The sequence below is a fragment of the Aulostomus chinensis genome, chromosome 3, assembly GCF_037954235.1.
Source record: "Aulostomus chinensis isolate RoL2024-O1b breed Wild chromosome 3, RoL_Achi_v1.0, whole genome shotgun sequence".
NCBI lineage: Eukaryota > Metazoa > Chordata > Actinopteri > Syngnathiformes > Aulostomidae > Aulostomus > Aulostomus chinensis.
Genome location: NC_141322.1, coordinates 3,857,476 through 3,874,258, shown reverse-complemented (window position 1 = coordinate 3,874,258; position 16,783 = coordinate 3,857,476). Strand labels below are relative to the sequence as shown.

Sequence of the window (16,783 nt, the reverse complement as noted above, 5' to 3'; positions counted from 1 at the left end):
GTTTGGACCTGTTGTAAAGGAACAATATCTGCAGAAAACCAAGCCAAGCATTACATGCATAAATTAATTTTCAGAAAAGGAGACCCCGTGGACCCTTTCCAAGCAGACGGGAGACTAATTCAAACTAATCCACAATGCAGTTGAACTGGACAGACCCAGATAGTGAGGGAACGCTGGCACTAGCGCGGTGCTCCACTTCTTACCCAGTCAGTCAAATATAGCAGCAATAAGAGGGGCAATAAGAGGGGCAAAAAGGGAGCGGAGAGGAGGGGAGGAGGAGGAGGAGGAGGGAGGTTGGGCCGGGATGGACACTTCTCTTGGGATCTCAGCGGCGAATTAGCGTAGTGGCGGCTGCTGTTCATATTCAGCAAGTGCTTTAATCATCTTGTTGTCTGGATCTACACATCCCAGCTGGGAGGGATTTACGGAGGCTGGGATGTGTCAGGTAGTCGGTGCAGGTCTGACCCTCAGTAGATGTGTGACCACGTTTTAAATTCCTACTTCAATAAATAAAAAACATCCCTCAAACATCTGCCCATCGCTAAATTTCTTCGCTTCAAGACTGAACCACAGGCAGCCTCTGAAATCACTCGCTTCATGGTGCTGTGCAGAGTGCCAGTCCGTCTGTTCGGGGAGGTGATGTGTTTGGCTGAGAGTATCCCACAGTGTTGCTGGAAAAACAGGCTACAAGCAAGGATCACGATGGACCATCATGCATTGTGCTCGACACAAACAAGGCAGACGTTCCCAGGACTGACAGTGCATCCGAAGGTCTCTACCTTGTCATCCACTGGTGTTCATGTCTGACTGCTAGAATCAGGCAAACACGCCAGAGAAGAATATTTCCCTCGTGTCACGCCACTGGCGGGGGGGGGGATTCCTGTTTATCTGAGGGTAATCCATTTTTGAATTCCGTCTCCAATCAGAGGGGCTGGAAGCACTCAAGGGAAACTATTTCTTTAAGGTCCCAGTACACCAGTAGCAGTTGAATAAACGACGAGAAATGCGAAAAACTCACCTGCGAATGAATCGCATCAAGTCAATTGACACTAACCATGATGTCAATATCGCAGCACGTTTGAAACGGGTTCGCCTGACTCAGCACACCGTTCCTCAGACGAAGGCGAACTCTCGGCCTTTCATCAGATGAGCGCACCTCACGGCTGTGGACAGTGAGGAGTTGCCTTACTTTGCGTCTCTCAGCGAGGAGAATCCCCTCCAGCTGCTGTGTGACATTCACACACTTTTGGGATATCATTGTAAATCTTGAAGACTGTTTAAGGTCGTTGGGAGGTCAAAGTTCAAAAATAGAGGTACACCTAAAAGGGTATGAAAGCTTGTTTTGAAGCTGCACCCTTTGAGAAGACAAACATGCATCCTTCAGCCAGCTTTAAATCCCTTTTTGTACCCTTGGTTTTAGTCATAAGGTACATTTCCAGACTAAAAAATATGTATTTCACTTTGCAAGAAAGCTCTTTGAAAGAATATGTAATGTTAGACAATTTGACAAATGTGACCATATTCTGATTAAATTTGTTAATTACAGGCAGAAGTACTAAGCGGATTGAATCCGTTTTGCTCCAGATGACCTATTTTTGGCGGTTTGGAGGAAAATGTACAAACTAATTTGGACACTCTGTGTCCACGTAGCCTCCTTTCTTGAGATTGCGGTCTTCTCCCTTGACGCCAGTGACCGACTGACCTGTCTCAAAGATGTTGATTTGCTTCAAAGAAAGCGGAGTGATGTACCAGCCCAGGCAGAAAGCGAAGCAAACATTAGTTGTGTTACTGAGTCTGAATCGAAGCTGAAGAGCAGACTCTGCTGTTCCATCCCTCTGATGCACACGACGATCTGCTTCCTGCGACCTTGGTCTTTGATCAGCTGCAGCTGCTGCGCTCAGCGTTTCATTTAAATCACTGCTTAAAACTAATATTGACTCAAAGGCCCCATCAAAATTGTTTTTTGTCTACATCACTTCATGGTGCTTATGTCTTTTCTCTATATTTACCTCTGATATATTTAGAATCTTACTCCATTTTGTATTCATGCCATTTGTACCTTTGCATGTCACAAGTCTACGCAAATCTATTTTATCACTGTTAATATTAACAGGCCCTTTTCAGGGAGACTGGACCGTAAACAGAACCGATTGTCAAGTCAGGAATATTAGCCACCACGCTAATCCCTGGCAGGCTGTTAAACCCTTGCTAAGTGTATTTGCACTGACAGGACCTGTGTGTGCGTGTGTGTGTGCGAGTGTGTGCGAGTGTGTGTTTGCAATTGGAACATGCACCGGACTTTGCACCCGAGCTTGGCGCTCACTGGATATGCATGGAAGAGTCAACAGAAAGGACTGAATGTTCTGAAATGTGAAGAAAAGTCATAATGACAAACAGTGTTTGTGGTAAGAGATGGGACGCAGAAAAAGAGCGAGCGATAAGGGAGTTACAAAGGCCGAGAGCTGGCGAGAGATCTGTCACAGCGTGTGCGTTTCAAACTGATGGGGGGGAACAGGGCTAACTTTCCCAATTATATGAAGCTTTACTCAGCAGATCCAGACTCAGCGAGCACACATTACAGCCTCTGTCAGGTGGAGCTCCTTTTCTGGGCCCTGCAGCTGATGTGATTCATCCTGATCCAAGCAAATACAGCCTTGATCTAGTTCTCAAGACGAGAAGACAAATCTTCTATTTTTGGTGTTTGATTGTCATTGCCTCTCTTCGAAATGTGTTTATGTGTGAATACATGCAGGGCTTTATACTCTCCGGTGTTTTCACACCAAACCGACGCTCCTCAGAAACATCATTCCCCATCTTGGGCATCAACGGGAGGTCTTTTTCCAACCATCCCCAAATAAAGTCACTATTATAGCACCAGACCACAACAAAAGTGATCCCGTGACACTTCGCAAAGAGAGCAGGTGTGGGGCCACGCGATGTGACGCTCTCGGAACATCAAGCAGACCCAGACCCTGTGAAGGCGGCCATCTGCCTCGACCAGTGAGGCGAAAGGTCATTGAACGAGAGAGAGAGAGAGAGAGAAAGAGAGAGAGAGAGAGAGAGAGAGAGAGAGAATGAGGGACACTGACAGACAGACAGAAAAATTGACTTAAATACTGCTGATCATTCAGGATTTATAGAGTCCTCCATAAAAGGTCAAAGAAAGACCATTTTTTGATCACGTGATGAACGTGAGGTTAAAGTGAGAGGCTCTGATCGCGACAGGGTGGATAGAGATCATTATCTTTTGTGACGATTGTGGTTGTGTGGCTCTAATAGCTGGATCGCACACGCCAGGGAAGGCAGGCCGCCTCCACCATTTCATTCGATGTCTTTTCAGTCTCAAAGTAACAACAAGCAACAGAAGCACTGGAGCTTAGCTCAGAATGTTTTCACAATAAGGCTCTAAAAATCCATCTCTGACAAAACCTTAATCATAATAAAATATTGCTGCTTGGATTTTAAAGGCAAGGAAATGACTTTGAGATCCAGGATCACACCAGATAAGGAGGACACTTCCTAAAAAGCATGTCTGACACTTTTACTGTCAACATGAGAACATGACAACATGTTAACATGTCACTCATTCAGCCATCACATCCCTAGTAAAAAGGGGTGTTGTGACAGTTAAATGCTGCACTTTGTGCCATTTTTATTTAAATAAAACTCAGCTGAAAAGTAAATTTGCCATCTGAGGGAGAGACTGGAGCTCATATTCTATTATAATATCAAATACCGGGATTTCCCGTGAGCTCCCAGGTTTTGCAGTGTCGAATGTGAGGATGCTGACAGCAGCCAGGATATCAGAGGGAAACATTCAGCCTCACAGTTTTATACAGGCTTTAGTTCGTACTTAAAAGTCACTCAGCATCCGTATCTGCCTTCAAAACCCAGATTAATGTAAATTCTCATCCAAGGTCATGTCAACACTGAAAAATCCAATTAGGCCTCCACTCTGATGAGACCAGGAGACACCAATACCAGAGCCGGTCCCCACAGGGCTCGTCAACACTCATAAATAATGTCATGTGACTCAGCCATGGAGTCAGCTTCGATTCGTCAATCAGAAACAGCCTCCTTTGAGCCACAGCCATGCAACACACCCAAACTTCTCTGGAAATGTTGCTTTTGCACAAGGCGGACTCCTCCAAGAGTTGGAGGGAAACGCTGTGGTTCCGAGCACCAACAGCCTCCAGGTGATCCTATATGTCCTGGGGCTTCAACGCTTGCAGCAGGATGTGCTCATCAGTATGTCTGTACATCCCTGCCACCAAATGCAATTACACCCGCCATCCCTCCATCAGCATGGTACTGACCTTAAAGGCAAACTTGCGGGTGACGTTGTCCGAGGGCTCCACTCCTCCGATCCGGAAACTGAGCAGAGGCAAACTCCCTAACACCGTGTCCTCCTTCTCATCTGTGGAGAGGAGAAAAGAGAGAAGATCTCAGGAGGCTTCCAAAGATCTGACTCCAGTTGAGGGCTATCAGCAGGATACAAGACAGAGCGTTATCTCCTCTCGCCTCACACTCTTCTCCCATGGTGACGGCTTCCTAGAATAGCTATCCATTCTGGTCCGAGGGTCCCTGTGATAAGCGGCCGTAATGGCTCATACACGTCAGGATCCAGTGGTCATAAATAGGAGCACTGGAGAAGAGTGCTGAATGAATCATGAAGGCCAGCATGAAAATTTCAGCACTTTGAAAAGGGATATACTCCCGTGTGTGTCCTCCTACCTCTTATTTCCTGAACGTAGCGCTTCACTGACACTGGTTCTGCCACTGACTGGTGTGTTTATGTGTGGGTGTGTGAGAGAGATAGGGAGAGAGGGAGTGAGAGAGGGAGGGAGAAAGAGAGAGCAAATGACGGCAAGGGAGCAGAGAGAGAGAGGAAGGGGGAAGGGCTAGTACAATCATACAATACTCTGATCCCTGCTCTGCTGCTTTGTGTGTGCGTGTGTGTGAGTGCGTGTGTGTGTGTGTGTGTGTGTGTGTGTGTGTGTGTGTGTGTGTGTGTGTGCGTATGCATGTGCATGGATGTTTGTTCGTGTGTGTGTGTGTGTGTGTGTGTGTGTGTGTGTGTGTGTGTGTGTGTGCGCGCAACAGAGAGATAATAATCGGCCCATGTGACTCAGTGCTGCAGGAATTTTGGCCCCCAGCCAACTGTACCTGCTCCTCGCCACCAATGAGGTGTCAGCCATGCACACGCACACAGACGCATGAGGGGCCGCAGGTAAATGGACGCACCTCTGCTTCCCACACACATTTAAATGATTCATGAATGTCTGTATTTATAGACTGGGAAGTGTGTTCTGACACATGTGAGACACACAGGGCGCTACGGCAAGCGATGAGGACGAGACAAATTATTCACACGGTTTCATTTGTATGAATTGGCAGGGGTAGCTCATATGATTTCTTTATATATATTTTGCCAAATAGCACATATATCAGAATGTGTATGTAAATGAATGTAAATGTGTTTTTGTCAGACAAGCGTGCGGATAGCAGCGTAGGTCTTGACACATCACTACATGCAGGGGGCGGCATCACCAGAGAGAGGAGAAACCAGACAAATGCCTCTTCTCCCAGACACCTCACTGGGCGCAACTGCTTCAACATGAGGGTCCATAAATCCAATTTAAGTAAACCCTAATTAGTCATTTACCAGTTGTGTCAGGAAATTCCACACGGGTTGATGTTTCATGATCAAACACACGAGTACATTGATGCCTCCATGATGTGTGCTGTTGGATCTCAGGGAACATGTGAGCCCAATTTGAAGAATTTCCCTCAAAGTGTCCCAGACGTATTCATGGGAAAAAGACAGACGGACCTAAAAACCCAACATGGGTTTCTCATGCTGTAATATGAAGTACTGGTTATAATTACTGCAATATATTAATACAATGTTGGCAGCCCGGTGGAGCAGTGGTCCTCACTGTGGCCCCCAGCAAGAAGGTTGTGGGTGGAGCCTCGGCTGCAGCACGGGGTCTTTCTGGGTGAGTCTCCATGTTCTCCCTGTTCCTGCTGGGTTCTCTCTGGTACTCCAGCTTCCTCCCACAGTCCAAAGACATCAAGAGGGGACCAGGTTAATCCAGACTCTAAATTGACCGTAGGTGTGGCTGGGAGAGCCAATGGTTGTCTGTCTATATGTGTTGGCCCTGCCATGGACTGGTGACCTGTCCAGGGGGAAGGCTGCTGGGATAGGCTCCACCCCCACCACCCTCAACAGGATAAGAGGGAGAAAATGGATGGAGGGATGGATGGATGGATGGATGATGGATGGATGGATGGATTAATATACTGAAAATGTAACATCATGCTATGCCTTTGCAAATTCTAAATTGTATTTCATTTTTACCTGAATAGACTGCAGCCTAGTTCATAACTTCCAATGTTAGTCTGTGAATTTGAGTTTTAAATGGTGAATTTATCCCCTTATGTCCTGAACACTGTATTAAACTGTTTGCACCATAAAATAAATAATGATGTGTATTGTAAATCCGTGCCTGTAAATCTCAACCCTCACAATGAGACGACAACAATGTGACTGTGAACTCTGATCATCAGAATCTTTTCAGGTCCTTTTTCAGCTCTCGTGGGCATTTGCATCAAATCTGAATAGACCGAAGGAAGGCGTCATTCTGCTTGGGGGCAGATCCATCAAACAATACAAAAACGGTAGTTTTCTACATTGACTTTGGTGTATCCATCACGCTGCCTCCAAGGAACTGATGGTATGTAAGTTTGCTGATTTTCTATTTTTTTACCTTCTCCAATGAGGTCATGTGATCACTGCTCTTGGTTAGTTTGATGGCAGAGTAACTACTTTTGAAGAAATTTTGTTTTACAGCAGAAATTTGAATGTCTGATTAACCCGGATCTGATGACGTCATGTAGAGGGATTCATTCTCTGAGTGGCCTTCAGATTAATTGTCACTTGATGTAACGGTCAATCGATCTACCATCAAGTACGCAAGATGCCACACAAAGCCTGACTTCCCTCAGTCCTCCGTCCCACGCAGCTTCACGGTCCGAACAGTGTTAAAAATGCATGAACAGTGAGCTGCACAAGTCCTGCTGTTGGATGCACTCACTATATCTGAACCACCTTTCCGTCCCCCCCAAAAATGCACCTCTTCCTCCTCCTCGTTACTCTGTTTTTGATCATTTAGAGATCTACTTCTTCGGTTGGAACAAACTGACTCAGAGCTGCGTGCCGCCAGGAAGGTCAAAAAACTATGTTGTTCGCTCTGGACAGAATCGGCTTTGTCCTCCTGATTTGCAGATTTGACAGTCAGCTGCAGTCTCCTCCTGAGCTGTGGCTCACACAAGCAGTCTGACCCGTCTGATTCTTTCCTCCCCGCACCATGTCACACCAGAACCGCTGCTGTACAACATGGGCGAGGTGTGTCTGTCTGGCTCAGCCCCTCTTTGCTTTATCAATCATTCACCAGATAATGTGCTGTTGGTCCCTACACTGAGAAAGTGGGTCAGGTGACACTTGAACAACCTCCATCCATCCATCCATCCATTTTCTATACCACTTATAAGGGTCGCGGGGGCTGGAGCCTACATTTGAACAACTTGTAAACTTAAATCACCACAATAGGCTGAAAACTTTGAAAACACACCAACTGGCCTGCTTTGAGACTCAGTTCTCCCCTCCTATCAGTAATACTATTATGTACACACGCATCACTCATACTAAAGTGACCTATTTTTCATGACTTGCGGTGGTGCTGCACAGCTGCGTCTTATCTTATCACCAGCGATGGGAGTTGTCAGATCCAGGACTTCCAACATCTACTGTCAATAAGCGCTCTGTAATTATGTACAAATTCATATGTACAATCAGGTTTTCCCCTTTAGAACAGGAGGACTGCTGGCTTGCTCATGCTGTGAGTAACTAGTGCCGTATTTTCTGTAACACCACAGAGGCGGTTCTGAACATAGGAACATATATTCCTGTTCTCAGCAGGATGAACTGTTCTCTTCCACACACATCTCAACTAGTGCCATCATCTGTTCGATAACTTGGTTACAGGCAAGTATCTTCATGACACCGGCAGGTATTCAGGCCAGCATGCATCTGTACGGGGGCCATAAACTCCTGTTCGGTCAAAAAAAATCAATTGGTTGGTGTTCATATGACATCATTGCTCCCAGTGACCGTGTGTGTGTGTGTGTGTGTGTGTGTGTGTGTGTGTGTGTGTGTGTGTGTGTGTGTGTGTGTGTGTGTGTGTGTGTGTACAGCATTCTAAAGTGCCTTGGATAAACAAATTGCAGAAAAAATGGTATATAAATGGAGCTCATCTATGATCATCATCGAGAAAAGAAACGTGAAGCCTCAGGTGTGGTTGTACACCAGTTTACTGGGGTTTTGTGGTAACATAAAACCAAAATGTTCCCCAACACCAGTCGTGTTCAGCCAGCAGTTGTGCGCCACTCTAAAGGATCCGACTGGTGTCAGCGTTTCTCTAAGTGATAGCCAAATGTGTTATTTTTGTCGACTCTTGCCTCTGGCCTGGTTTGATATTTTGAAAATGCAAATTTCAGACATTGTGAGGCCTAATTAGACAGAAAAGAGTAGAAGAAACAGCTTTTACTACACCATCAATATTAGCCCATTCTATGTCTTAGAGCAGCACACACGGCAGCACCAACCACAACGCCGTGCTTTAGAGGAGTCAGAGACTGCTTTGTGCTACCCCACACAGACAACAAAAGTCCAGTGCTCTCCTCATGCCCATTTTTTGGGCCTCGTTCTTTGCTGGCATAGCAATGGCAGTGGTAAATTGCACTGTCACACATTCCTCCCTCCATCACTCCCTCTCTTTAGGCCTTCTTATTCCAAAACACAGCTGGGCCAGGCAGAGAAAGAGGCTGGGAACACAACAGACGTGTTCAGAATAAAAAGAGACTCCCCTGGTGCAGGAGGAAACACAGAGGCACGGACACTTAGAAGTCATTCAAGTTTGTGAAACACTCACAACTGGAGTAGATTATTTATGGCTTCATAGAAGTCACAATTATTATCTTGTCAAATCACTTCTGCCGCTTCTCTGTTTATCACAAGATTTCTGTGCACATCCTCTGGGAGAATGTTGCACAATGATGTACAAGATGGTCGCGTTCATTTAACAACTAACTCTGACACAGTCAAACTCACAATGGACAGTTGTGTCTTTCTCCCTGTCTGCGCCGATTACCCACAGTGCAACCCCAGTCAGTAGTTCAGGGGGTGTAACTTATCCTCCAGCACAGATGAACAGCTCCAGATGTAATCTCATCGCTCTCCAACACCCAGATATGATGTCATTTACATACATGTCGGACTGATAGCGACTGGGGTTTATCAGATTTCACACGGCTCCCACCAGAGGCATGGAAACACAACATTTATATGGCACTTTTCCAGTCCGCCGACCTCTAAAAGCATTTTGAATCCTCCCATACACACACATGGTGGAGGCTGCGGTTAGAGAATTCCTTGTCTCGCTCAATGACAATGTGTCTGTGGAAGAGACAGGGATCAAGCCAGGAACCTTCTACCTCCTGAGTGATGCCGCATACTCAGTGATACTCCTCAATACCTGGAACAATGCAAGAGGGGTGTGCCTACTATCTGCAAGAGAAGGATGAACGAAGGTGGTGGAAGGTGGAGCCGTCCAATCACAGAGAAGCACACAGGATATCGAAACCAACTGTCGTCATCAGAGTCAACAGACGTGTACTTTGGCTGATAAGCAACTTTCCAGACTTGTCTGCATTGTTTTAACAATATATCAAGAACATCACGATAACCAGTACTGACACTGATGAACTGAACTTTCATCGTGTGAAGTAAATGTAACATACAGTATCTCTGGCTAAAAGGCAAGCTAATGTTAGCACCACTGCTATATGTAGCAGGAGGAGCCTTTTATATGAAAAGGATAAAGCAGAAATGAGTCCTTGATGGACAGCTCAGTGTGTGTAGCGTAGGTACGGTGTGAGTAGTGCGAGACAGAACACATGGGCTGCAAGAGTGACCTGGCAAAGTATGTTGCATAAATAAATGCTAATGTCACACCAAAATTTGACATGAGGCGTGGAGATGACGTGACGTCGCTTAACCTGGGAGCGGTAAGATCCACCTGCTTCAATATCCAGCTAACATTACACCATGCTAGGCTAAGCTAGTTTGAAAATCAGCCAACATTACTAATTCAAACAAAAGTACAGAAATGTCTGTTAGTTTGCACTTTCTAACTTTAAACTGTTTAAATATATTAAAGGCTGAGCTAATTAGCTTAGCATCAGAATTTTGAATTGACATCCCAGTTTGAAAAATGCTTTTGGCCTGGTGATGATGAAAAACACGATGACTGCCTTTTTCTTTTTGTCAAAAATGTCTTTTTCCAACATTAAGATGTTTCACTGGTTTGGCCTGATTATAGAAATCAGTTTAATGTGAAGTTCAACAAAGAATTTCCTGCTCTGTTCACTTTACATAACGGCGGAGTGCAGGAGGCTGCTTATGGCTGCTACTGTGAGCTAGCGCTGCTTCTCCGGTCATTCATAACTGATATAAAAAGCTTTTTTTAATTTGGCAAAACAGTCATAATGTCGCTTTAAAGCAGTCTGCCAACTTCAAACCTGTTTAGATACAGAAATTCAACTGAGCTGGAGGCCCGGCGTGGCTCAGAGGTGGAGTGGCTGTCTAGCAACTGAAGGGTCGCTGGCTCGGTCCCCACTTCCCCCAGTGACCATGTCCAAGTGTCCTTGAGCAAGATACTGAACCTCTATTTGCTCCTGATGGACTGGTGACCCGTCCAGGGTGAACCCCGCCTCTCAGCTGACATTGGGTGAGAGGCGGGGTTCACCCTGGACAAGCAGCAGTCCGTCGCAGGGCCATCAGGAGCAATTACATTGGATGGATGGAACTTAATTGAGCTGATAAGAAATTGTCCCCAGTACCAATGCTCTTTCTACTTCAGTTGGAAATAAACTCCAAATATAACAGTTCAGTCAGTGAGACATCTGCCAACCAGACATTTAAGTGTAACAGTTTAGGACACTTGTTGATGGATTAAACCTGACACTAATCACAAGCCCAGCCAACCTCCCGGGTTTGTATGTTCGAGGTATTTGGCATGATGGCGTTGTTTGTAAGGATTCAACCCTTGTGAAGGAGTTGAGGAGGTTGAGGAGAAGGTGCATTCCTGTGCTCATGGTTTTTAGACACCAGAAGCAGTGTAAGAACAGTCATCGTCGCCTGTGACTCTGGCTACAGGTAACATGCCACTGCTGACGGCAGGCGTGTGAGTACTACGAGCTATCATTACTGCAGTTGTTATCTTGGAGGCTTCCTGTCATGCTGTCAGCAGTCATGAATTCATTGGCTTTGAAATGCACCTGGTGTTTCACCAGATGCTTCTGGAGTTTAGGTTCTGAGTGCTCTTAACTCTGCGTTCCTGCTGAGAGTTCAGGACTCAACCTTATGTATGAGGTCGGCTGCTAATACTGGTCCCCCCTGAACAGAGCTGGAGTCACGTTTGGTGGACCTAATTTAGGACAATGATGCCATGATATGATGTCCTGGCACTCACATGCTGATGTGCTGCAGCTTTTGCTTTTGCTTTTGCTTTCACGTACCAGCAAAAAGCAAAAGACCCAGGTAACAATACCCCTGGTTTACTGGGACAGGGTTCGATCCCCCGTGGTGTCTTGCTGATTGACTTGACTTTTACATAAACATAGTATGGGGCTCACAAGAGGGGGGCGGACACAGTGAAGAGGGTGATGGTGACAGTGAGGATGGTGGGGGAGACAGTGAAGAGGATGGAGGAGACAGAAATGAGGGTGGGGTGACAGTAAGGATGGTGAGACAGTCGGGGCTTGGAGGCCGTATCGAGGTAAGCACACCTGGCGCTGCAGCCTCCTGCAGCCTCCTGGGACATATCAACTTTTAAAAACGTATCAGATTGTCTTGCTGGTTATTGATTATAATCATGCAATTTTTATTATCACTTATTGTGTTGCTGCAGAATCAGTCAGCGCTGCCCCGTAACAGATTCCACTGGTAGAGACGTCAGTGGTGACTTTGGGTTCTTTTAGGGGTCTTCATGCACCACTAAAATACGCACTCCTAAAAAATAAGTGTTACACAATTAGTGGTCACATGTGATGTCCTACTTTGGTAAATTCATGGAAGACAGAGGTACTGTAGCTCACAGGCAGGCTGCTGGTCCACGCTGGGACTGTGCCAGTAATGTGTTTGTGCATCTGAGGGTAGGCCCGGCGGTCCTGACACTATTTAACTGCTGTTATCACTCCATCTCATAGAAGAACAAGTCTTTGTTGATTTTACCTTCATTTTAACATATTCATTCTATCAGTTATGCCCTGATTATGGAAGCTGGGAGCTTTTGATCTTGTATTTTCTGAGCTGATGATAAAACATCTTTTCAACGCACTGACACAAACACTGGGACCTGAACCAGGACTCCGGAGCGTCACAAAGATACTGGTCTCTGCGGACAATGGAGCTTCCTGATGAAGATGTGAGATGTTCCCACTGTCATAAATTTTGTATTTTTTTGTTTTTTCTTTGATTATTAAAATGGAATTTTGCTAACTGGGTTTATGGTGACCAGAGGAGGACTGTAGCCTGTGATAGCTTGGTGAGGTGCAGTGCTGAAAAGAGAGCTGGAGCAGGAAAGCAGAGCCAAGTGACCCATTAATGTGCATGTGAGAAATGCCTCTGATGAGCTGAAGCACATTCAATATTCACACATCTTCTCTCTCTCTCTCTCTCTCTCTCTCTCTCTCTCTCGCTCTCACACACACACACACACACACAAGACTCTTTGTGCTGAAAGATGAATTGTTGGCAAATCTGTTGACCTCAAATCTTTCCAACATCATTTATGCTGTGGTCATTTATGTACACCAGTGCACTGCAGGGCTGTCAGTGATATGAGCAGCCTGATGACCTCATTCAGAAATTAGTCAATTATCAAACAGTAAACCAGGGAAATATTGAGTTTTCATTACCAGCAATGTGGTACAACATGAAACAATAATATAAGCAGATATCTGGAAGAACCAGAGAAACTCCACAGAGATTGCGTCAGAAGTTTTGCCTGGTGATATTAAAAAAATGACTGAAAATAGCACTGACCTATCTTTAATAAATCAGGAGCTTCTCATTGCAAGTTGGTTATTGCATTGCAAAATAATGCTACAATGAATATTCAGCCCAATCAGTAATCAGGTTTTACTCTGTTACTGCCAACAAGCGATATACTGTAGTACTGTTAGGTTTTACTTTGTAAAGCATTACCCCCAACACCGAGAAAGCTGACTGCAGTACAACTGAAGCAGATTGCCAGTATAGAAAACAAAACAAGGAGCACACCTTTGTAGTAGAAGAGACATCGGTCGGAGAGGACGAACCACCTCTTGTTCCACTGCTTCACTCCACTACTGGCCTGTGAGGACACACAACACACACACAACACACAACACACACATTTATTAGCATCCATGATATAATCACCTTGATGTCTGTCATTATTGTTAACAACAATTCCTGTAAAAAAAAGAAAAAAAAAGGCAAAAATCTGCAATGAATCACTCTGTATGGACACGGTCTCCAAGTTCACCAAAAATAAATTAAAGGTCCTTTTCTACTAAAGAGGGACTCTTATTCACTTTTAGTTTAATGGCCTTTTTTCCAATGTCTTCTTTTAACCTTTTCTTCTGTCTTTTCTGAGGATTTTAACCTTTACGTAACCACTGATGGTATATTTGAGTCCCTGTCAGGGCCAGATGCAGTTCACTGCCTCGCCTCCACACTCAGCCTCTCCCATGCAGTCACAAGGTCATGATATTTTCTGCCTCGGCACTGAACGTTGAATGTAACTGTTGCTGAAAGACAAATGTTACACTGATCTGTTGTAGGCGCACTGTCAGACACAATCATGCAACCAGAGACCGAAGGGCCTAAACAAGAGTGATGGAGGAGGAGAGTTATGGGGACGCCACTCCATGCTTCCCTGTTAGATGCTGCAGCTCAGCCCAACGCTGCATTCAATCCCTGTTGGGACTCTTGAGGTTTGGTCTTTGCATTGTCCCATGGCTGAGTTGTGTCCTGTTCCTACCCTCCACCCAACATTTAGGTATCTATCTTTGTATCAACAAGTCAAAATAAGACTGTCTGACACTACACGGGTCTCCTCTTGTCCATCTGTCTTTTTTTTTTGCCAGCCAATGCAATGCATGATGGGAAATCGAGCTTGGTTAGTGACCATGGGCTGTAAACTACTTTTACCGCGTTATTGTGGGACAGTTTTAGTCGACTATAGAGGGAATAATAAGTTCTCACCACAATTACGCACAGCATTCCAAACCAGTGAACTTGCCATGTCGTGGACTACTGTACCTGGAGAGTTGTGAGGGGTTTCTGACACAGACTTTGTTGAATATACTTTTAGATTTTCCCTCTTTTTTTGTTTCTGGAGGACAGGTTTGCATAAAAAGACATATCCAAAATGAGTGAATATTCACCCAGGGTCAGTGTCACCAGTACTGTTACCTCGTCAGAGTCACTGGTGATGAAGTATTCTTTTAGACAGCTTGGATTTAACAGTGGATGACAGCATGCTAGCAATGATCCTATCCACAGAAACACCACTCAGTCCATTCGCTACCTCCCCGCCTGGAACTGTCGAAACCCCAAACTTGATACCACAAAGCACACAGGTTCTTTTTTGTAGGAATAGGACCAGGCAGACCATTTTGATACCCAAAATGTATTGGGCTTGAAATTGTATACAATTTTTCTGGATGCCTGTGTGATTGTGTACAGCTTAAAGGGTTCCATTTGTCATTCAACATGCCCTCGCTCACTTGTCCTCGGGGGAATCCCTGTCACCATGACTTTGTTGTTCCATTTCTCTCGAAACCCAAGTGAACTTTGTGTGATCAACCTTCAGAGGGCTCAGGGAGCAATTCAACTATGACGGTTACTTCAAGGCATATATTACCCAAAATGCATAGCAGTTTCTCTTGTCCTTTCTTCTATGACATCAATGGATGACTCATTAAAAACCCAGTTTTCCAAGATTAAATTTAATATGTGGCCAAACTAATTGGATTAGTTGGAAGAAATGATATCTGAGCAAACGATCTACAAGCACAAGTCAGCCGGATCATCAGGGCATATGTCTGATGATCCATCATGACTATGGGCGACAAGGCCATGGGGGCTCCTCCCCCGCCACTGTCCCTTCCACCCTCCATGACAAGCATTCAGGGCAAGAGGGAAGATGTCTCAACTGAGGGAGCTTTTGTCCTCCATGTTGCTCTGGTCCAGTTAGATCCTTGTCTGCCTTATCACTCAACCTGTTTCTTGTTTCCTCAATAGTCAGCTTGTATTTTTGCTCTCCTTTATTTCTTTTGTTCTGCCTGTTTGGTCTTGTGAGTTTCTTCTATTTAATTCATTTTTTTCCTGTTTTGTTTATTTTCCAGGGGTTGGCACGGCTCAGAGGTAGCGTGGCAGTCCAGCAACTGATGGGTCGCTGGTTCGATCCCCACTTCCCCAGGGACCATGTCCAAGTGTCCTTGAGCAAGATACTGAAGCCCTAATTGCTGCTGATGGCCCTGTGACGGACTGGAGACCCATCGGATGGGTCACTCAAGGATACTTGGACATGGTCACCAGGGTGAGTGAGGATCGAACCAGCAACCCTTTGGTTGCTAGATGGCCACGCTACCTCAGAGCCGTGCCGCCCCCATCACAACCAGTCCCATGCAAACTTTAAACAGGGAGCCATGATGACGTTGAACAGGGTTCTGTAGTATGAGCCAAGTTGATCATACCCACACTGTCTGCTGGTTTCTGAAGCCCACCCTTGTAAAGTGAACCATCTCACTAACCCACAAATCCTTCTTGAACCTGATCACATGTCAGTCAGTGTTGAGGGATTGTGGGACAGGTGACAGACACAGGACTGACTTCTACAGTTCTGAAAGGTAACACGCTCTCAGAACTGAAACAGGAGTTACTGAGAGCGCCAATCAACCTGCCACTATGTCTTATAATGGTGAATAACTGTGTTCATTCCTTTCAGATGCAAATATTGCTGATATGACAGGGCTGAATTACAGTATTGGTATACCCAAATATATTATTTTTGTATTCTTTAACACCTAACATGATGCAGTCACCAAAACTGATGTAAAACCGGATGTAATTACAGAAAAGCATCCAACTTACTTTTCTCACACTTGACTAAAGTCTCTGAGAGTTGAAGGTATTATTAGAACACAGGCTGAGAGAACAGACGTAGCGCTCCTTTGAGACTCAGAGTTGAGAGAAAAGGTTTTACCTGTTTGTACAACCATCCCTCTTTGCTGACCTCTGCTTTGGGATTCCTGCGCATAGAGTTGGAGCGCTTCCCAAATGTTGCCGCCTTCCTGGGAGTACGGGATGCCTGCAAGTCAGCAGAGTCAGAGGAAAAAAAGAAGTGGATTTATATATGCATTAATACCATATAGTTTACATTGTACTCGTGTTGCATTGAGACTGGACAGGAGGAGAGTCCCTAAAGGCCATGGATTTATAGTCAGTTTTTACAAAGATAAAGGAAAATGTTCATTAGTTTGTGTTTGGGAACAAATAAGCCATTGCAGTGCTGGAGACATAATCATTACCCTTTAAGTGACTTTATTGACTACAATGGACTTACTTCTTATAAACTTAATGACATAATTAATTCATGGGGGGGCATCA

At 45.1% G+C, this 16,783-nt stretch overlaps 1 protein-coding gene across 14 annotated transcripts in view; it reads right to left on the bottom strand.

Annotated features, from left to right (window-relative positions):
• The window catches only part of plekha6 (pleckstrin homology domain containing A6), a 105,789-nt gene that overhangs the window by 49,744 nt on the left and 39,262 nt on the right, over positions 1-16,783 (bottom strand). For 10 of the 14 annotated variants that reach the window (XM_086198290.1, XM_086198292.1, XM_086198286.1 and 7 more), the window contains 3 exons: positions 16,380-16,484; positions 13,406-13,478; positions 4,317-4,417 (listed from right to left, as the gene is read on the bottom strand). In XM_086198290.1, coding sequence (XP_086054416.1) covers positions 4,317-4,417; positions 13,406-13,478; positions 16,380-16,484 — 279 coding nt within the window. Of the gene's footprint in view, positions 1-4,316; positions 4,418-4,526; positions 4,646-4,734; positions 4,808-13,405; positions 13,479-16,379; positions 16,485-16,783 lie in introns of those variants that run through there. The other 4 variants (XM_086198298.1, XM_086198299.1, XM_086198296.1 and 1 more) reach the window with 2 other exon arrangements.